Source organism: Scomber japonicus, chromosome 1, assembly GCF_027409825.1.
Source record: "Scomber japonicus isolate fScoJap1 chromosome 1, fScoJap1.pri, whole genome shotgun sequence".
Classification (NCBI taxonomy): domain Eukaryota; kingdom Metazoa; phylum Chordata; class Actinopteri; order Scombriformes; family Scombridae; genus Scomber; species Scomber japonicus.
The window spans coordinates 29,162,048-29,183,397 of NC_070578.1; the positions used below are offsets into that span (position 1 = coordinate 29,162,048).

The 21,350-nt window shown below is 39.7% G+C and overlaps 3 protein-coding genes across 5 annotated transcripts in view; 1 reads left to right on the forward strand and 2 right to left on the reverse strand.

The window, feature by feature from the left end:
* Positions 1–7,012: 7,012 nt before the first annotated feature.
* Positions 7,013–10,027, reverse strand: LOC128361936 (aromatase). The gene is made up of 9 exons (XM_053322528.1): positions 9,786–10,027; positions 9,540–9,690; positions 9,292–9,446; positions 8,992–9,186; positions 8,725–8,839; positions 8,512–8,623; positions 8,174–8,336; positions 7,807–8,048; positions 7,013–7,350 (listed from the first exon to the last, which is right to left on the reverse strand). Exons 1-9 carry the CDS (start codon positions 9,979–9,981, stop codon positions 7,087–7,089), a joined length of 1,593 nt encoding a protein of 530 aa, XP_053178503.1. The 5' UTR covers positions 9,982–10,027; the 3' UTR covers positions 7,013–7,086.
* Positions 10,028–13,862: 3,835 nt separating this feature from the next.
* On the forward strand, positions 13,863–18,892 carry gldn (gliomedin). Its single transcript, XM_053322594.1, has 10 exons — positions 13,863–14,464; positions 15,141–15,192; positions 15,276–15,293; positions 15,435–15,533; positions 16,098–16,199; positions 16,370–16,486; positions 17,210–17,296; positions 17,383–17,508; positions 17,634–17,784; positions 17,866–18,892. Exons 1-10 carry the CDS (start codon positions 13,922–13,924, stop codon positions 18,329–18,331), a joined length of 1,761 nt encoding a protein of 586 aa, XP_053178569.1. The 5' UTR covers positions 13,863–13,921; the 3' UTR covers positions 18,332–18,892.
* Positions 18,756–21,350, reverse strand: part of dmxl2 (Dmx-like 2) — a 40,814-nt gene continuing 38,219 nt past the window's right edge. For all 3 annotated transcript variants that reach the window (XM_053322508.1, XM_053322500.1, XM_053322516.1), the window contains one exon: positions 18,756–20,836. In XM_053322508.1, coding sequence (XP_053178483.1) covers positions 20,630–20,836 — 207 coding nt within the window. In that variant the 3' untranslated portion in view covers positions 18,756–20,629. The remainder of the gene's footprint in view (positions 20,837–21,350) is intronic.

Consider the following 21,350-nt stretch of genomic DNA (forward strand, 5'->3'; position numbering starts at 1 on the left):
GTGTAATATTGGGTTAAACTGCTCCCATGAACACAGCTAATATGTTGTCATCTGTAGATATCGTCCAGCACAGCTGCAATAGATTTCCAACAATTAAAATCAGGTTTCGGTATCAGAATCAAACAACAGCTTTATTCCTGGCTCACCATTTTACACATCATGCAGAGAATCAGTTTGTTTAGAAGACGAGTTTCTCCACCCAGAATCTCACTTTCTGCCTCCTATTTTGATATGCTGCAACTAATTCAATTTATAAGTAACCTACAGCTGAAGACAATAAATTACCTTAAGCTGTGTAGTGTCATAGGTGTTCTGGTTAATGTGAAGGGAATAATTAACTCAATAATAATAATAAAGTACACAATGAACAAGACAGCCTGGTTAACTATATAAAATAAAAGACCCACAGCAGATATTTTGACTTGGTGTAAATAATAACATTAACGATGGCTGGATTGCATTTAAGTGAGCCAGTTCCAGCACTCTGGTATTGTGCCCACGCACTCAAAGGCTTACTGGGACAACTAATGGAATGGAGCCATCATTAGTTTTTATTATTTACAGCTGTGCGTTTCCTGCCATGACAAGTCAAAATGTCTGCTGGGAACAGGGTCTGTTACTTTATGTCTGTGGGCCTGTGAGAGCAACATAAAGAACAGATTCAGGAGCGTGGGGGCAGGTGGGCGTGCAGTTGGTGGTCCGACAACAGTTGCAGGCGATACTGTCTCCCAGGTGTGGAGCTGACTGTTGCTCAGCATGAACACTGGGCACCAGATGGCATTAGCCTGCCTGCCCACTGCCCAAGGCTCACTTATCTTCAACACTCAATGCATTTGTGTGTGTGTGTGTGTGTGTGTGTGTGTGTGTGTGTGTATATACGTGTGTGCTATTTCTCCTCTGTAATATTGCAACGATAAAAAAAAAAGATATGCCAGTAATCACAACAAGCTGAGCTCCTTTGATCCTGGCAATAAAGACGTGTACTTCGACCCGTTGTGAGATAGTGTGTGCAGACTCTATAAGCATGAATAGAGTACATCCAGGTTTGCTTGGAAGAATGCTCCTTTTTCATAAAAAGTTAGAGAGGCCAGATATTACATTTAAACAGAATATATTTTTGAGCACAGTACAGTCCCTCTGGCCTTTGCATGTGAGCTCAAGAGTTTTGGCTAAGCTTCATTATTTCAGTTTCTGATAATCTTTATCATCTGCATCTTCATAAATGTGCCCTCGGTAACAGTGGGACTATTCTTTTCTTATGTAACTGCTGAGTTAAAACTACTGACAAATTCACTGTGTCTCTGCAGGATAGAATAAACACCACACAATACACTAATAGGAGGTAATCAACAGTAGTGAAAGTATTCGTATCCAATACCACAATATAAAAATACTCCCGAACAATTGAAAGTCCTGCACTCAATTTTTTTTACTGAAGTAAGATGTATAATCTGCAAAATGTAATTGATATGGTCATTATACAGAGTTGACCCTTTCATTGTTATAATATACATTATATCATATGAATAGTGCTGTTAATGTTGTAGCTAGCTAGGGGAAAAGCTAATATTAAGTGTTGTGATTTCATACTGTTGGGTAGTTTAATCCATTCATGAGCTATATCCTCTTATTCTTTGTGGGAGGGCAGTGGGGCAGGAGCCTATCCTAGCTCACACCGGGTGAGAGGTGGGGTACACTCTAATAGATCACCAAGGCTAACATATGTAGACAGAAAACCATACTAACTTACACCTATGGGTAATGTAAAGTCACTGGTAAACCAAACCTGCATATATTTGGATTGTGGAAGAATATTGAAGCAATATTTCATTTTAATCTATACAATGTTTGAGTGATTTAGAAGCATACAGTGTACATGTTGTATAAAATGAAAATACTGGTACGAAAAAGGACAATTAAAAATTGTACTTAACCTGCATTAGCTGAGTTTTCCCATTTGTGGCTAGAACAATAAGCCATAAACCCACTGACATACTCTACTATCACTCTCCTGACCTGTTTTGACACATAAAACCATTCACCTGCTACTCTAAATATTATCCTAAAAAAAGTTCAAGGAGCTTTTTAAAAATACAAATGACTCTTCATTGAAAAATCCACAACCTATGAATAGACAATTTGTATTATTTCCAAGTTTAATTGCTCCACAAAAGAGTCCATTCTCAGAATAAGTGCACTGGGGGCTTCAATTTTCCACATCACGCTTGTGTGTCGTAAGATAGTGGATCACAGTTGGCTCCAAACTAGATATGATGTCCACGGTTTCAACTCAGATTTTGAATGCAGAAAAACTTCCTCTTCAGTAGATAAGTAAAGGAAAATAAACTTTGCATACACATCATCCTACACAACAGAGCTTAAACATCCACCTGAAAAAACAAATAGCACCTTTTTGCATGGGGGCGGTGGGGCTTGGCAAACTGGTGAGGAAACAGTTGCTTATTTACACATTGAGCACACACAGAGCAACAACATGAATTTCCTCGACTGATGAATGTAACTTTAGCATTAAAGGTGCAGTGTGTAGAATTTACAGAATGGAACAGAAATAGACATAATAGTCATAGGTATGTTTAAATTAGTGTATAATCCCATAATACTAAGAATCATTGTGTTTTTGTTACCTTAGAATGAAGCCCTTTATATCTACATAGGGAGTGGGTCCTCTTCCACACAGCCTACCATGTTGCACCTCCATGTTTCAGTACTGTAGGCCATAAGGGACAAAACAAACACTGGCTCTAGAAAAGGCCTTTTGCAATTTTTTGCTAGTTTCGCAGCCACTATAGGTTCACTGTAGGTATTCAGTTGTTTGAAATCTGAAACATTACTGCTTGATTCTACAGACTGGACCTTTAAGTGTCCTGTTAGCTTGTGTTGTCTCTCAGCTGGCTGTGCAGGACAGGTTATGTAGAGTTTATCAGAGGTTTTTTGTAGAACATAGGTGCCTTCTCCTGCCAAAAGCCAATGAGAATGATGGGATTGAACCAAAAAAGTAATGTAAAGTAAAGTAAGAAGGAGCTGAAAGATGCATGTTGTAGAGTTGAGGGAGACTGCACAGCTGGGTGATGATTCTAAAGTATATTAAGCCTTCAGTAATATAAAAATATATAGTAGTGCAGCTAAGTGCAGTACTTGAGAAAAAAAGTATTTAGTTAGTCAGGGACACTCCAAATGACCAAATATTCAACAGGCTGGATTTTTTTGTTAATGGAAATTTTAATTCCATTACCTACTCAGTCTGGGCTCCAAACTGGTGCTAACAGACAAATGGATGGACGGAAAAAGAAGAGACCCAACTGCACTGATGTTCAGACTAGCTGCTACAGCAACTTTGCAGCCTCAAACCCGAAATCTCCTGGCTGACTTACTTTGAAAGAAGTGGACTTAAAGAAGAAGAAGAAGAGCTTCCTGTAATGATGAGTGCTACCACTACCCTCTGATGTTCAATGAGAAACAAATGAACTGACTTTGAAAAGCAGGCCACATGAAAAGGCCATGAAGTGAGAGTTTGCCTTTGATCCAGTGCCTTTACTGGCACACAGCCTCCAAGTTTGGGGTTCTTCAGACAGGCCAGTCTGGTGAGAGAGATACACTTCTGTTTCAAGAAGAGTCAGGCTTTTCCTTTCTTTCTTTTTTTAAAATTCTGTTGATCAAAAGCACTGAAACACACAGTTCATATGAGCACACACTGCCTATGAAGCCAACAACCACTCAAACAGGCAAATGTCTCACAGCAGGGAAAACAGTGTCATTGCAAACTGTAGGTGGTACAATTTGCACTGACAATGTACTGACAATGTAGAGAGTACATTTCCAGTTTACCCTTTCTGGTAGATGTTTCCATGGTAACCAAGGCTCTCCTTTAATGAAGCATTAATCCAGCAGGGGACTGAAACAGAGACAATATGGCCACTGGCATTTGAGAATTTTAGCACATTATGTGTATGCATGTGTTTGTGTGAAGTCAACATCATGAAGTCCATCAGATTGTCAATCAGAGCATTAGATATGGGAGTCTAAACTTTTTGCTGCAAGGCTCTTACGTCGGAGTTATTTTAGAAGCTGTCTGGCATCTTGCCTCGATAAATCTGTCATGCAGCAATGGAAATAAATGGAACGCGACGGAAAATATATATGATGTGACCAACAAAAAACCCACAAATGATGAACCGTGGATTTACTTAAAAGGGAAAACACAGTGAATATTTCAAAGGAGTACATCAGATTCCGCAAGGCAAGCTGTTATAATACATTTAAACTGTAAAGTACTGCATCTGACAAGTCTTCCCTGCTCCAATTACAACACAGTTTTGTGTTGTAGATTTGTGCAATGCCTTAAAATATTTAAAAGTGTAAAAATTCTCGCTGATAAAACTGCAATGAAAGACACACGGGCAAGCTTTCTGCCAAAATAAGCAGAAATGGCTGACACAGTTTGAAACCACAGGTATTATTCAATTCTCTTTTGGAAATATTTCCTAAACTGAGACACACACACACACCACAGTCCCAAGTAGTAGACTTGAAGTGAAAGTTACCACAGATCTATTTAGCAGATGCCTGATATCCCACAGTTTGGAGCCAGAGGAATCACATAAGCTCAGTGTGTACTCTATATACTGAAGCCTTCCACATTTTCTCTTCTCCACTACACCGCTTCACTTTATTTTAAACTGTTGATGCTTTTCAGGTAAGTGATAACTACATGCAGTAACATTTACAGTGTTAGAAAGCACTGATTTGTTGTCCTAATAACTTTTCTGATCTTCAGAATTAATTTAGCATCATCATCAAGTCAAAGCTATAATTTGTCTAACACTTTGTTTTATGACCAAATACTGAAAAACTACACGCTGTCATTCCCAACAATCTCAGCTGCAACAAATATTAGATGGTTATGGTAAATGTTGTACCTGCTAAACATCATCGTGAGTATGTAAGTATGCTGACTTTAGCGTTCAGCTCAAAGCACTGCCTAAGTGCAGCCTCACAGATCATGTCTGTAGACTTGTTACAAAAGAACAAGTTTGGAGCTGAGAATTAGAATAAGTGGAGAGTTGTTTATCCACTCAGATATGTCTCTGTTGATAGGTGATAGGACATGACAGCATTGGTCCTTTATGTGAGGAAGTGATAATTAAGACATCCTTTGACCCTGAAGCTGGTAAGTGCTAACAAATATGACAGGTGTTGTTTGAAGTGGCAGCTAACTTTAAAATTGATACAGATAATAAATTGCTCTTATATTGAATTACACCTTTTATTATCACTTCTCTTGAACCACCTGTTTAGCTTCATCATTGGCTATTCAGACTTAATTCATCCACTACAGAGGGGGTGATTTAACTTTATTAGCACAAATAGATTGACAAAGTGTCGCCTAAAGCATTTCTGGATTGTGGAAACACAAATTGACAGAAGCAGCAGGCGACATATAAGTGGAAGTCCAAGGCAACAGATTACTTGAGTATTCAGTTTGATATCTGTTTACACCCATTTGAATGACTCAGTTGCAGCTCAACTGTAAATAATGACATCAAGCTTTACAGAAATTATTATGAGATTACTGTTTTTGTCTGGTAAATTTGCACAGTAGATCTAACAAAGTGTTGTCAGTGCTACAGCAGTGTACGTGAGATGATATCCATCACCCAGATGGAGGATTGGAGTGAGATAAGGTTTAATGAGAATACAGTGATTCATTCGGTATATCCCAGGACACCTGCATGAAACAGCCTGCTATGCACACATGAGAGGAAGCACACACACAATTAATACTTTGTGAACTCAAAGACCCCTAAAAAGGCACAATTTTAGGAAGAAATTTTAATGTGCCCAAGCCTCAATCGCAATATGAGTGCAGAGCAGACACACACTGCCACAGTTCACACACAGCTGAGGATGTAGTGGAGTGGTCGAATGCAGACATTGATTAACCCACCAATATCTGCTGCAGCTATTGATTAACCTACTTAGCACTCGTGTTTTCTTTTTCCTGACAAACTCTCCTCTCTCCTGTAATCAGCACAACCAGCTCCCACATGATTGTGTGTCAAATGGAGTTGAGATTGAGACTCCTTTATTTTAGATGTTTCACAGCCTTGCATCATCAATGATAGACAGATGATGGTTGACATCTCTGGAGGAGCTGCACTACGCTACTGAAAACCTTATATATATGTATGTTTTCTCTTAGTTCTCATTCATTACCTCTATCTGTTTCTTTCCTCTATCAAATGTGCAAATGTTCAAATATAGAGTAGAGGGAGTAGAGCTACTGTGGTCTTTCAGCTTAATGCTTTGAGTGGTTCTGGTGAGGGGCAAAACAAATTGAAGCATCTATGTGTGAAATGTATTGTTTGCCCAGAGGCGACTGTAATAGAACATTATGAACAGATTGGTTGCTTAATTTAGTCCTTGCAGAGGATAAAGACCACGACATGTGATATGTGTTGTAGTGCCCTCTCCTGACTGCTATTTGCAAATACAAATAGTGAGTGATATTGTGCATTAATAATAATTGTCGTAATAATTATACTAAGAAGCAACTTTACTAATATGGAACTTCTACACGAAATGCAGCTTTGCTAGACAAATAAATGAGATGATTTAAAGAACAGTGTAAACAGGAATACATTTAAAAAGAGAAAGAAGGTAGTAATAAATAAATAAATAAAAAATATATATTGGGTGGACCCATGTAATACAATATTACCAAAAGAGGCAAGCAGATTTTTTTTTAGACCACTGAGAGGTAAAAAATATAGAAAATGGCCAGTTTCTTGCTAGTTTCTTCCAAAATACCCCAAATATTTTCTAGTGAGAAGAAAATATGATATAATGTTTGAACAATATTTTATTAAAAAGTCAAAATGTAACTTACATTTCACATCATGCACAAATATTAAACAGAAATACAATTTTCATATATATACTTTAATATAAAATGTATAGCTTTGTACAGTCGTGATAATATAAATGCAGTTATGGAGTTCATATATGCACTTACATGTATGTATATATTCTGTATAAATTTTGGTCACACATAAAGAAAACAAAGAGTCAGAGTGTTTGAGTGTTTGCTTGCGGCCTCTTTCTAGGTAAGAATCTCATGCTGAGACGTTGGGCATCATGCTCGTGCTCCACAGGCTGCTGGGACAGGTTGTTGGTCAGCGGGAGGCAATCCAGAGTCAAACCCTTATGCGGGCATACAGAGTACTGTGAGAGCAACGTCACCAGGATGGATTTCATCATCACCATGGCGATGTGTTTGCCAACACAGTCGCGAGGGCCTGAACCGAATGGCTGGAAGTAACGGCGAGGAGCCTGAAGGACAACGGGAGATGGGAAAAAGAGATTAGTTGAAGCCCCTGACAATCCATGATAAAGTAAAATGAAGATCAAAACTGTCAAAAACTCAGTTACTCTGCTCCATGAGTGTGGTTTGATCAGATTTGCCTGTCAACATGAGCAAACAACCCCATAACTATGACATTTTTTTCCCAGATTTTCATTTGTTTTGCTAAATCCTGCTTTGTGCACAAAAGTACATGACAACACCTTTTTATACTGAACCCATTCAAACCTGACAGAAAAGCAAGGGCACAATCAAAATGTAGAAATGTGAAGTATACAGACCTACTCATTGCAAGAAATACAAAACAGGTTTTTATGGTTTCATTTTTTTATTCCCTTTTTTTGTTTTAGTTTAGTTTTTAGATTTTTTTAGCTTTTGAGCCTCAAAGATGCAGATAAAAAAACAAAACAACTTTGCCCACTTACATTTTTTTTAAAGTTTTCCAGACTGAATTCATTGGGTTTGTTGAAGAACTCTGTCCGGTGCATGCGGCCAGTGTTCAGAATGATATTTGTGCCCTTTGGGACCCTGTAGCCATCAATGATGTCGTCAGACAGGGCACGGCGCATGGTGAAGTCCACCACAGGGTGGAAGCGCAAGCATTCGTCGATGAAGCTCTCCAGCACCTGCAACTTTTGGAGGTCCCTGTTCTGAAGCTGTCTGTCACCTACAGCAAGACAAAAGAAGGATCTTTACTTTCATTATTCTTACATAATCATTATAGCGTATTTTGTTTATATTTCCTCAGTGTGTGTGCCTTTAAGTCTTGCTTCTCAGGTTTTAAATCCTTACCTATAACAGTGTCCATTTCCTGCAGCAGCTGCAGCTCCACATCTGGATTCTGTTTGAGGAGCAGCAGCATGTAGAAGAGAGTGATGGACATAGTGTCTGGTGCTGCGATCACCATCTCCAACACACATTGCCTCACATTTTCAGCAGACAATTCACCGTGGTTCTGAAAACACACACACACACACACACCAAAGTGAATATGGTGACTGGCTTTACTTGGCAGAAAAAAGGATAATTCCATGATCATGAGAGTTTTAGCGTTTGGAGTGGAGGAGGGAGTTATATTGAAGGGTGAAGATGAGAAAAGGAAAAGACTGAGATTCAATTGTCAGACTGACTTGTGCAAATATGAGCTCTGCAGTGAAGTTGATATCGTCCAGTTTATCTGCCTGCTCCATTTCTCTCCTCTTCTGTTCTACAAGGCTCTCTATGGCATCTTGCAGCTCCTGACTGTAAAATAAACAACACTCAATAAAAACTAGAAACCTAAAAGTGGGATTATATATGATGAAGCATGATATTATAAATATCATAACAATAAAGGGACTCACGCTGCTGTCTTGTGCCTCTGGTGAATCCAATCAAACTTGAAGTAGATGTCTGGTTTGATCAGCACAGTCTGCCATGTGTCAAAATACTTTTGAATCTTCAGCATCAGCTCCTTCTCTGGACACAGAATAAACAGAAATGTAAGAAATTGATGAATGAATGAATGAATGAATTTGAAAGTGACAGAGTATTTGAGCTCCTATGTGTAGATAAACATATTTTAAAAAATACTCAATTGAGTAATTGTATTATAACACATGTCTACTCACCATTGACAGGTACACCCAGGAAGAGTCTGTTGGAGATGTCAACCACGGTGCTGCGCAGCAGATTGAGAACATCCACATGACCCAAGCTGTCACTTGCTGTTGTTTCTGTGAGAACTCCCCTCAGGCCATCCAGGTGTGTCTGTGTGGAGGAGACGCAAATATCCACCGTTTGCTGCAACCCTGGACCTGAGAGGGCTGACAGAAAGTTTCTCCTGGTTAAGTTTAGTTAAATAATTTGTGTCTGAAATCATTAACTGGATACATCAGTAATCTACAAGGCTGGATGTGTTAAAGTGTTACCTTTGGTGAAATAGGTGCGCATCTTTTTCCACAGAGTTACATTGTTGTTAAATATGATGCCTCTCTCATTCATGCCGACGCAGCTGAGACCCAGCTTGCTCCCAAAACGTGAAGTGTAATGTCCACGCTTCAGTACATGGTGTACCGCTGATGCCCTAATTATAAATAAAACATTACAGCTTATCATTTTGCACATTTGTTGATTGTTTAGTCAATTTAAATAATCAGGATTATCAGATACTACAAACCTGCTGATTATGAGAGTCTCCTCTCCTCTGATCCAGACTCTGACTATGTCACCATATTTTTCGTTGTAGTAGTTGCTGGCTGTGCCTATACCAGTCCAAATAAACCTCAAATATGACAGAAGGGGCCCCACACCCAGACAGAAAGAAGGACCTGTTGGTAAAAGACAAAAAATGTATTCAAATTCTGCATTTCATACTTGGTGTATGACCACTGAAGATATTCTTTAGCTGTGTGATATGACCTACCTGGTATAGTTTTCTTGTCTGTGTGGCTCCAGGCAACCAGCAGCAGACAGACGAGCAGTAGCAGGGTTCGGGTTGCTGCAGAAATGCCCGGGGATCCCGCTGCAGTGGCATTTTGGGATACAGAGACCAGGTCTGATACTATGGCATCCAAACCAACAGGACTCATGGCCCGTTCACATGCAGGGATCAGATCCATATGAAAGCAAATTCAGAACAACCTGCACACACCAGAACTAACCCAATGTCTGACCCAAGTGATAAAAAGCTGCCTCAACAAGCGGGGATTCCTCTTTATAGGCTGTCTGAGCTGGTTATGTGCCAGGTCAGGGTAGTGCAAAAGCCACAACACGGGAAGAAAAAAGTAAACAATACACTTGTAACCTTGGAGGTTGGATTTGTGCCAGCGACCTTGAGTATTCAGGGCTGTATTTGACATATGGGTGATGGGAGGCAAATTTTGCTTTTCCTTTGAACATCAAAAGAATCTGGTTGGAAAACTGAGCTGAACTGTGTTTTATTAAACATCCAGAATTTATTTAGTCTTCTTTCATTTCTATTTTTTTAAGGATGACAAGAGACAGTTAAGAATGAATTACTGTAAAATATGTCATATATAGTACATTTTTCAGTCTCTATAATAAAAATAACATACTGTTGGTTTCATTATAGTCTCTCAAAGGTTCCTTTGCTTTTGAATTATTTGAAAAGATTCTTAAGCATTACATTATTTGCATTTAGTCCCACAATCTCCCATTAGCCCACCAGCAGATGGAGAAGCAGAGCAGCGAGATATTTAACCTTTACATTTGCTGCAACATACATTTGCGAGTTTTTAGTAACAAAATCTCATGCCCTAACTTTTACCAGATGAGTAGTATAGCTCTTGTGTCTCACCACTCACAAGGACAAGGAGGTGTCCTCCCACTTTTTTCAGATAATTTAGTGAGTACAGTTTATATATAGTTTTATTTATTTTTTTAAATGCAAAAACAAGATCCCATATTTTTGCAACTGAAGGCCATTACATTCAGTCTTTTTTCCAGTCCAAGAAAATGGAATAAATACTTGAATCAATATGAATCAATGCAACTGTTTTCTCCACCACAATTAAAGCAATTTTGATTGTGAAAACAATCAAAATGATAAAATTGTATAGAAACTTTTCAAAAATGTTGACCTTTAAAAAAAAAAAAAGAATCCTGTCATTTGTCAACACAATATTTTTGTCCCAATATGTATACCATGTGTTTAAAAACACACATTTAAAAATGAATTTCTTAATGCACTTTTAATGGTCTCATTACTCAACTTATTTCTTGTTTATATATTTTTCATACACCCCTTTAACCGCTTTCATTGTATTATGAACATTTTGAATCATGCACTAACTTCATGTTATTTACTTGATTTTATTTCATGAGTGACAAAGGCCATGCTGTTTGCAGCGAAAACTGCCTTTGTTCCATCTGATCTGTATAAACGACGCCATGAATTCACTCACCGCCCACACTCAAGCTCAAGAATGTGCACCGTTCAAATGGCCAACTGTGTGGTGAGACGATAGCTGAGACCTAGATTGTTCTGCATGATTAAGCAGAGACCCCCCCCCCCTTCCCCGTTCCTCCTGAAAGCAGATGTTAATGTAACCTTGTCTCCAGGCTCGCTGTTGTGGTCAACCACATCTTTGTCTCGAACACAAATGTAGGGGATTGTTAATAGAAAGCTGTTGAAAAGTGGTTAAATGTGAGTGCCATTTATTAACATGTTTACCTTTGATTTGTACACTGCTCCTAAAGAGAGGGGAACATTACACATGTATACTGACAGCTGTAGGTCAAAAGAGCAAATCATTATAAATATATAGTAAAAGAGGAAAAGAGACACAACAGAGGGGCATGACGTGCATCAACAGTGAGAGGATGTAAGCTTAGACCATATTTGGTCTATAACTGCTTGAACAAACTCGAGGATTGATCTCAACATAAAGGGTCATTGTAGAGTTTAAAACAACAAGGACAAGATGCATTAAATCCCCGTCAACCTCTTGCACAAAGGAGTTATGGGCCTTTGGGAGTGTGCCTTTACCATTACATAATACAGTTCTCTTACATAACACAGTTTATGAGAGGTAAGAGACTGTCCCCAACTGTATGTGTCTGTCATTGTGTTTAATTCAAATTGTTGATATAGTATATATGACTTTTTATATTGGCCTTGTTTTTCTTTATGGTGCCATTTTATTGATTTTGTGTCATTTCTCCAGTTCTTTTTTCAATGTCATACATAACAAACTTTGAAACCCTGTGTATGAATTGTGTTGTAAAAAATAGGTTGACTTGCCAAAATGTTTTTTTAATGTCATTCCTTGCTTTGAAGCCTTTTGATTTTGAAATTTCACTGATAACAGTTCTAAACAAAAAAAATAACAACAAAAAAAGACTGTATATTTCTAGCAAAGGGAGGCTGTGGGAGGATGAGGTTTACAAAAAAGACTTGTCAGGTCTTCTTTCTGTTCTTGGCCTGGAGCAGCTAGAAGGACACGAACCAGATAATGTTGCTTCTTTGATAAAAAAAAAATCCAAATACAGAAAAGATAAGACAAGAAACCAGAGATGGAGAAGATTTTGTGGGTATGTCGAGAAATGTCCACAATTTAATTTACTTTAATATATCCTCATTTTGTGCTTTTTATCCTCAAGCTCAAGCTCAGTGAATGAGAGACGACAAAGGAAAGACCATAGTGCTCTTAAGACTGTATGTATGTACACATCTGCTGAAGTAATTCAAGCTGTCCAATAACTGTCTGTCGGTGACCTATAGCTTCAGGCAACAATCCAAATACACCAACTCAGGTCAACAGAGCTCAGGAGAACCCTGAGTTTAACAGTAATACTGCATGACTGCTTTCCCTCTCACTCTTTCTTACTTCCTTCCTTCCTTCCAGCCTGTGTGTGTGTGTGTGTGTGTGTGTGTGTGTGTGCGTGCGTTCAAGTTATATGGGGCTTGACATGCCTCCAGGAGTGCTGTAGGTGAGCTGCATTCATCCAGCACTGCTCCATGCCATAACAGAGGCCAATTAGCTGTCTCATTGAAACACACTGTATTGTTATAAAAGAAATCAGTGGGTAATTACTGAAAATGAGCAACCTACGCTGAGATTAAAAAAGGCAGCACCAACTCCCTTAATAGTCAAGGATGCTTCAAATGCCTGGAGCCGCTTTTTTTCCTTCTTCGTCAGCTGACTTGTCATTTTTCTGAGGAAATGTCACTTTTCTGTTCCAAATCAAAGCTATGGAAATGGGTCAGGGTTGCAGTTAGTTGGTGGATGGAAGCTACGAGGATGTGACGGGGAGCAGCGCTGGGGGAGAAATGAGAAATGAGAAATGAAGGGATGATACTGGAGCTCGGGAAAAGAGGGCATGAACCAACTCCATGAAAAGTCTGTAGCTAGTGGATAATGATGATATGTACTGATGTAATATATTTCCTTTTAACTCAAGACTTGTTTAATTGTATTGATAATGATAATAACATGTAAATGAATACGTAAGCATGAATGACCAGTTAGTTTGTCTGGTGCAACGCAATACATGCTTTTATATGTATGACATTCTTATGTATGTGAGTGCTTTCATGCATACATCAAACTTACGTGTGTGTGTGTGTGTGCGTATGCGTCTGCGTGTTTATGTGTGTGATGTCAGTCTGCCCACGGCGGTGCAGTAGAATGGGTTTGTGCTGAATATAAATCAGGTGACTGAACAGGCGGGGGTTTCTTCCCAGACAAGCCCAGAAGATTGTGTAATGCCCACTCCTACATTACTGGTTTGCATGTACACACACACACATACACATACACATACACACACACACAGACACACACACACACACACACAAAACCCCTTCTCCACTTGGCAAACAACACAACAAGCGCTGTATTTACCAGTCTGCCTTCAGATAGACCACCCGGCTGAAGCACAGATACTAACAGACATTGAATTTCAGCAAAGGACTTCAATCTATTGGATTGGTTTTGCTTTAGTTGGTTTGATTTTTGGTGGCACAATCTTTTTTCAGTTTCCTGTTTGACTTTACTTTGATATTCCTTGCTGTGTTGGAACGTCATTACGCTGTGAATGCTGAGGTCTGTGTGTGACCCTCAGAAACGAGGAGGTGAAGTGGTAACCATGTGGATCCCGACCCCCAGCATGACTCTCCCTCAGCGGATGGTGCTATATGGGACGTGTGTTGTGGCACTGGTAAACTCTGTGGGCCTACTGGTGCTCCTGGTCCAGCAGAATCAGCAGCAGGTCCGGCTGGAGCAGACGGAGGCAAGATTGACTGAAGTGGAACAGAGTTCAGTGGTGGAATTCCTCCAGGAGGTGCCCAAAGGAGGGGCAGGGATACGGGCAAGCATGGGGGAGCAGCAGCAGTACCAGTACCAGTACTCCAGGAACAAGAGGAGTGGAGGGCTGGAGAAGGAGCTAGAGCAGGAGATGGGGGAGCCTCTACAGGGAGAAGGATTGGAGCTCAATCAGCAGGAGGTCAGCCAGGAGGTGGGAGAGGAAACAGAGAAGAAGATCCATGGAGTGAAACACAAGCATCAGCACAGGCAGAGTTTCCACAAGACACATGTGCAGGACGACATGATGATGATGATGACTTACTCCATGGTCCCGGTGAGATGAGATGCTGGTAGACAGTATGTAGTCTGTCATATTTTACTCACTCTGTTGTTGCTGACCAAAGCTGGATTAACTGGTGGCACCTGCCTGCTGCAGATCCTCTAATAATCAGGGGGCCTGAGAGATTGTGTGGCAATTAGTTAATGATAATTTGATTAACTGGAAATTTAAATTTAAATAATAGGGCCCTTTAGATCAGTGGTTCTCAAACTTTTTCATCAAGGACCCCAAAACTGACACAAATTAGACCACACATCCCCACTTGACAAGATTTTATCCCGGGGTCCTCGATCTGGTAAGAGTTTTGCTTTTAGATGTTTTATTACAGAAAGTGTATAAAACCTATGACCAATCTTAGTCATACATTCTGTCATTGTGTTACAAATGAATGGAATTATAGTGAATAGAAATGATTCCCCCTTTTGCTAGAGGCCCCCTGAAACCCTCCCAAGGACCCCTGGCGGTCTCTGGACACCACTTTGAGAACCACTGCCTTAAATGACATGTGTAATATTAGCCTAGTTTAAAGGACAATATAGGTTATATTGTGTTGGTACACATACTTAATTTAATATTCTAAATTAGTGAATAATAAGATCACCACAGACAAATTATGAATTACAAACTAACACATACATAATGCAGAGGTAAACATCTTCTTTCTCTGCAGATCAAATTGCTGATCGACATTTGCAACAGCACCAAGGGAGTCTGCATAGCCGGTTTGTTTTACAAATACATTTTCTGTGATCACATCCATTATATCACTTTATATTGTCTAACATCCTCAAACTTTCTATTGCAGGACCCCCAGGACCGCCTGGTAAGTGAACCATTAATTCAGTTTCTATTCAAATTAAAAGTGTAGCCAAACTGTATGTCTCCTTTGTGGTTTAGTGACCCACATCCTTTCTGAATGTGTTTTCCATTTGGCCCATGCTGATGATTTTTTTTGTTACTGTAGGTTTGCCTGGTACGGATGGTATGCCCGGCCACAATGGGACTGATGGCATCCCAGGACTAAATGGACCGCCCGGGGCCGACGGCAAACGAGGAAAAAAAGGTAAGCCTAACAAGAGTGAGGCTCTATTCTGTTTTTACTCATCATCCATTTTTATTAGTGCCTGAGGTAATAGTGGCCATTTCAGTTAAGAACAACTGGTGCAATGTAACAGTCAAAGGGCAGAGTATAACCTGGGGGTAAAAATACCAAAATACCAAGTAGCTTATACAGTCACTTAAAATCTAAATCATGCACACACACAAAGACAGACTCAGAACATAACAACACACCATGTTTCCTGAGACAGCCTTGTATCATAATGACATCAGACTTTTTTCAGAATGGATTTTACTTGTAATTCATACATTTCTGGAGAGACTGAGCTGCTGTGTTTCTCTCTCATCCTCTGCTAATATTATTCATGCCTGTGGTTTTGGGCTTCAGTTGAATCAGTCGGAAAACTCTGTCAGTGTTCTCCCACTTGACTTGATTGTCTTCCACAATACATGGCATGATTCATCTCAGAAGTCAAGGGGAATGATTCATGCTTTTCTCAATAGGCCAGAGTGCGCTGAGGTTATTTGCTGCAATCTTGGAGCTATTTTACACAATGTCCTCCTATAGGGCCGCCAGGTGAGAAAGGAGAGCCAGGTGAGAAAGGTGAGCGTGGCGAGACTGGTCCCCCTGGAGAGAAGGGCCAACCGTCCCGTGATGTCATTATTGAGGGCAAGTAGATCGCTACACTCATGACTTGGTGTATCTTGAGCAATTTTTCATCCCCATCTCTAAAGTATAATGAAATGGGAATTGCAACATTTCTTTCTAAAAGTCATCATCTCATTAAACCTACATTTTATATTCAGTGTTTCAAATGCTGCACTCACTTGTTTATACAGGTCCTCCTGGTCCTCCGGGACCGCCTGGGCTCATGGGCCCTCCTGGACCTCCAGGCCCTCAGGGGCCTCACAGAATAAGGCATCACAGAGCCGACCTACAGGCTGCTCAGACCCTGGGTGAGAGGTCTTAATTGACCTATCTCAAACATATACACAACTATTGAGATTGAAAGTAGAGCTGCAACAATTAGTTGATTACTTGGGAAATTAAATGGCAACTATTTTAATATTTGATATAATAATTCCAGTACATTTTTAAGTGAAAATGCCAATAAATTCGATGGTTCCAAGTTCTCAAATTTGAGAAATCGCTGCTTTTCTTGGTCTTACAGATCGTAGCCGTAACACAAACAGTGGTCATATTGTACATTATAGTAAATGTAATATTTCTGGTTTTACTCAAACCAGGATATGTGATGACATTTTTCAGTTTTCTGATGTTTCATAGACTGAAAGATGAATCGATAATTCAACTTATTGTTAGTTGCAACCCTAATTGAAAGTTTGTTTTTAACCTTGTTAACAAAGCTTCACCAGAGGGTCTATATAGTTTCTCTTCTGGAGCCATTAATCATGTCACACAATCCTCCTCAGCAGATGGAGGTCAGTTGTCATGGTGTTGCAGTTGCAAATTTTCATTTTTGGGATGTGGTCTTTTGACCAGGGAAGCTCCATCTGTTGAGGAAGATGTGCTATGATTGAAAGCTCTGGAACAGCTAAACATGGACCTTGTAGTGAGATTGGTTTGTTTCTGCTGCAGTTCTATGTGAAATGTAATCTTAAAATCAACCTATTCATTTCAACATTGTGAATCACTGAAGATGAAATTCTTTGTAACAGGGCCGTTACACGCTATTCCAAATGATGAAACCTCAGCTTTGAAAGAGAACAGGATCCTCCTAAATGAGAGGCCAGTGAAGAAGAACGGTGCGTTTTCAGATTAGTGTGACCACATGTATAAAATGTGTTAGGTGATAAGCCGCTATATGATTTGTTACTTTGTTTCCACTCAGAGTGCCTGATTAAGTCTTTAATCAACCCCAGGAATGTGACAAAGATGGAAAGCACATATGGCATGTGGATGAAAGACACTGCTCAGCTGAACGATGAGCACATATGGGTTGCAGAACACTTTTCTGGTAAGTTGGGTACAGAGGATCATCACCTTTGATAATGATCATCCATTTTAGTGAAGACTTTAATTTTTGTTCAAATCAAAGTCTATATTCAGGTAGCAGTGAACATTTAGCTTGTTGCTCCCCAGGTCGTGTGTTGAAGCAGTATAAAAGCATCGCCTCTTTCCAGAGCAACAGCAGTGAGATTGTGGATGTGAGAAAGTTCTACCACGGCTGCGGCCACACTGTTCACAACGGTTCCTTCTACTATCACATTGCTGGCACTTCCAGCATTGGCAGGTAGCAAGCTTAAATGTTCTGCTATTGTTTCCATTGACATCACTTCCTCTGAGTAACAACTTGCTGCTTGGTTGTTCACAGATTTGACCTTCACACCAAGAAGCTTCACACTCTATCGATAGACAACGCTTTGCACCACAACCTTGCCTACCTGCTGTACAACTCCAAGACCTACTTCAAACTTGCAGCAGATGAGAACGGCCTGTGGCTGATCTTTGCCTCCAGTGTGGATGAGAGCATCATGGTGGCCCAGCTGGACCAGAAGACCTTCTCTGTCACCTCCTTCATTAATACCACCTACCCCCGCACCAAAGCTGGCAATGCCTTCATTGCATGTGGAGTTTTGTATGTCACCGACACCAAGGACACCAGAGTCACCTTTGCTTTTGACCTGCTGAAGGGTAAGCCGGTCAACGTAACCTTTGACCTGAGGTCTCCAGTAGGAGTGTTGTCCATGCTCTCCTACAGCCCAAAGGACAGACACCTGTATGTGTGGGACAACGGCTATGTCAGGCTTTACGTAGTCCACTTCATCTCTGACGAGTGAGAACCAGCGTGCAGTACTGGCAGAATATGAGACAACATGCAGACATGACTGTTACATAGTCAGAGGAAAACAGCCTGCTGACAAGCAACTATTCACTCTTCAATCTTTAAATCCAAGACAGATGAACACGTCAACGTCTCAACTTTCTCATCCTGTAGGACTTTCAACTGAACGTATAACCAGTTATTGTAAATCATGGTATCAGCCTATAATTATTGTGATTTGTGTAAAAAGTAAGAGTGCTGTATTTGTATTGTATTCCTGATGTACATGTGAGATTTCTGAGTTACTAACAGTGTGATTTCTTTTGCATTTTCTATCAAACTATTGTATCATTTATACAAAATCAACTTTTGAGGCCGTTTTGTATCGAAAGTCATTATTTTGTGTCTTTGCATGATTTAGTGAATGTAATTCTTACAAGTTGTTTTTTAATTTTTTTTTTATTTTTAATAGAATTACGTTATCCACCTTATATTTTGTACATATACACAGTCCACCTGCATTTGTGATGGAGCAGCATGGTCGCTTATTTCTATTAACAGAAAGAAAAAAAGAGGAGCGCCAAATCAGCCTGATGAAATAAAAAGAATTTATTCACTTTACAAAGGTAAAACTCTGACCATGACCTGTTCTCTCACACCCCCCTCCAGGCTCAAGTGCCCTGCTGTAGTAAGCGTCTACTCATGATATTGGCTTCTTTTGCAGTACATGCACACACATACACACCAGACACCAGTAGGACCATTGGTAACACACTTAAGATACATACAGTACACATAGTGGGCAGAAAGAGGGAGAGAAACACAAATCTCTTTAATAAATACCATACATACACTTAACAAAAGTTACAACTAATCCAGCTGGTATGATACAAACCAAAAAATAAAGAAATGCTTTCATGTTTGTACAAGCTGTTGTGATATTTCATATATATATATATATATTTATATAATTTATATATTAAAACTATTTCAAACATTTTACTACTAGGCCAAATGAAGCCAGACATTCATTTGTATATAACAGTTTCTTCTTCAATAACCCATTTGTTTGAAATAAACTTTTAGTGTCTCCATAATTTGAGTGCAAATATCTATTCCTTATGGATGAAACAGTAAAAACAACTAGTGAGGTAACACACACACTTACATACAGTAGACTGTTGCACATCTCCCAGTCAGATACAGTAAAACCCCTTACATTCCTAAAATAAAAGGCAATAAGTTAAAATAGTTTTACAAAGGAATGGTAAACCAAACAAACACATACATATAAATAATTTAAATAATAAAATAAAATAAATAAAAAAAAAAAAAAAAATTCAAGAATATCTTGTGCAAAACCAGAAGTGAACCTTTGTGTTTCTGCTCTGGGTGGGTGGGCTTTTTATGTTCGGACCAGACAGATGGAAACATTGAAATCACAGTCACAAGAGTTAAACACATCATCTTCCAAACAGGAATGTTCTAGCAGTGAGTCTGCTGCACAAACAGGCATTTGAGGGCAGGTGGGTGGGCAGGCGTACAGATGGCAGACACAGCAGAGTGAACACACACTTGAGGACCGAACCGGGCCGGGTCGAGCCCAAAACCAGGGCAGACCAGAGTGTGAAACCGGGCAGCCAGTGAAATAGGGCGGGGGGAGGAGGGGGTAGTCACTATAGGAGCAATGCACCATCAACTCTTCCATAAGGGCTGAGAGAAGCCGGGCAAAAAGGCAGGGGGGGGCAAAACCATTGAAACAAAATGCAGATTCCAACAACTCGATTCACACTGGAAACCACTGACTTAATAACAAACCACAGTGCTGGTTACAGTAGATGCTAAGAGATTTCAGCTGTGGGCACAAAATGACGACAGTTACACACTTTTAAAATTTTTGCTTGAGCACTTTTACAGAGCACTATCAATAGACCTGTGATTGCACCGCGTAACGAGAACAGGACATGCATAGCTTCCCTATGGACACACTCTAAGAGTAGAGATTCTTCAATAAAAATTACAATAAATCTAGCTTTAAAATCAAGTATGTTACCTTTTGCTTGTAACTTTGCTTTCAGCCTTTGGGAAAAAAAAAGAAATTTGCAGCTCCGTTTGTCATTCTGGATATGATTTACATCAACAGTAAACCTGTGAACACTGCACACTCTGAAAGATGCCAAAAGTGTGGTGATCTTTTGACCGAGTCTTCCCCCATCAATTATACTATTAATGCCTAGCGAGTGTTACATAAGCTTTTTGTGTTTTTTTCTTTCTGTCTCTTTCCTCTTTGGACCCTCAGTAATGGAAGTAGACGTTACAGGACATCAACCAAGCTGGGGATATTGTAGCGGTCAGGGAGGACCCTCATCTTCAGGGTGCCGTCTGCTCCGCAAGTGAAGATGCGGTTACCGGGCCGCGTCTCCACCTGCATGACGCCGGCACCGATGTTGCGGAAGATGGATTGCTTAGCGTGCTCGGTGCTAAAAGAGTGCATGAGCCCATGGCCAGCTAACTTCCACACCTGGTGGAGGAGAGAACAGAAAGAGAGGGGAGAGAACAGGTGATTAGTGTCTTTTCTTTTTAAAACCAGTGCCACCAGACTAAAGTTCATTATTGTTTTTTTATCATGTGAAGCCTGCCACTGTGATCTTTAAGAGCCAACCTGAGCAACCAGGAGTGCATTTGAGTGTTGTGAAGCTGTAATGATGTTAAAAGGATCACTTTTTAAAGCAAAAAATACACTGTTTTTTTGGTTTAAGCTTCTTAAATGAGGATTAAGTGAGGATTTGCTGGTTTTCAGAGTTTTCTATGATAGTAAACGACATCTTTTTGGTTTTTAGTCTGTTCTTTGTACACACAACATGATATGGAAATATCAATTTAAGCTTCAGGAAACTGTGATAGATATTTTTTACTTTCCACTATTTGTATTGCTCAATCGATTATCCTACAAAAATATTTAGCACGTTCATTCAATGTCTGTGTTTTGTCTTTACTGAAACAGCAGAAAGTTCCAACATGGTGGTAACTGACTT

Coding starts and splice junctions, on each gene's coding strand:
- LOC128361936 (XM_053322528.1), bottom strand. CDS start 9,981: ATGGATCTGATCCCTGCATGTGAACGGGCCATGAGTCCTGTTGGTTTG. Junction 8,840..8,991: donor CCTGGGTGTACCTGTCAATG/GTGAGTAGACAT, acceptor TTCTGTGTCCAG/AGAAGGAGCTGATGCTGAAG. Junction 8,337..8,511: donor CAGAGCTCATATTTGCACAA/GTCAGTCTGACA, acceptor GTGTGTTTTCAG/AACCACGGTGAATTGTCTGC.
- gldn (XM_053322594.1), top strand. CDS start 13,922: ATGCTGAGGTCTGTGTGTGACCCTCAGAAACGAGGAGGTGAAGTGGTA. Junction 17,297..17,382: donor GAGGCCAGTGAAGAAGAACG/GTGCGTTTTCAG, acceptor GTTTCCACTCAG/AGTGCCTGATTAAGTCTTTA. Junction 17,785..17,865: donor GGCACTTCCAGCATTGGCAG/GTAGCAAGCTTA, acceptor GGTTGTTCACAG/ATTTGACCTTCACACCAAGA.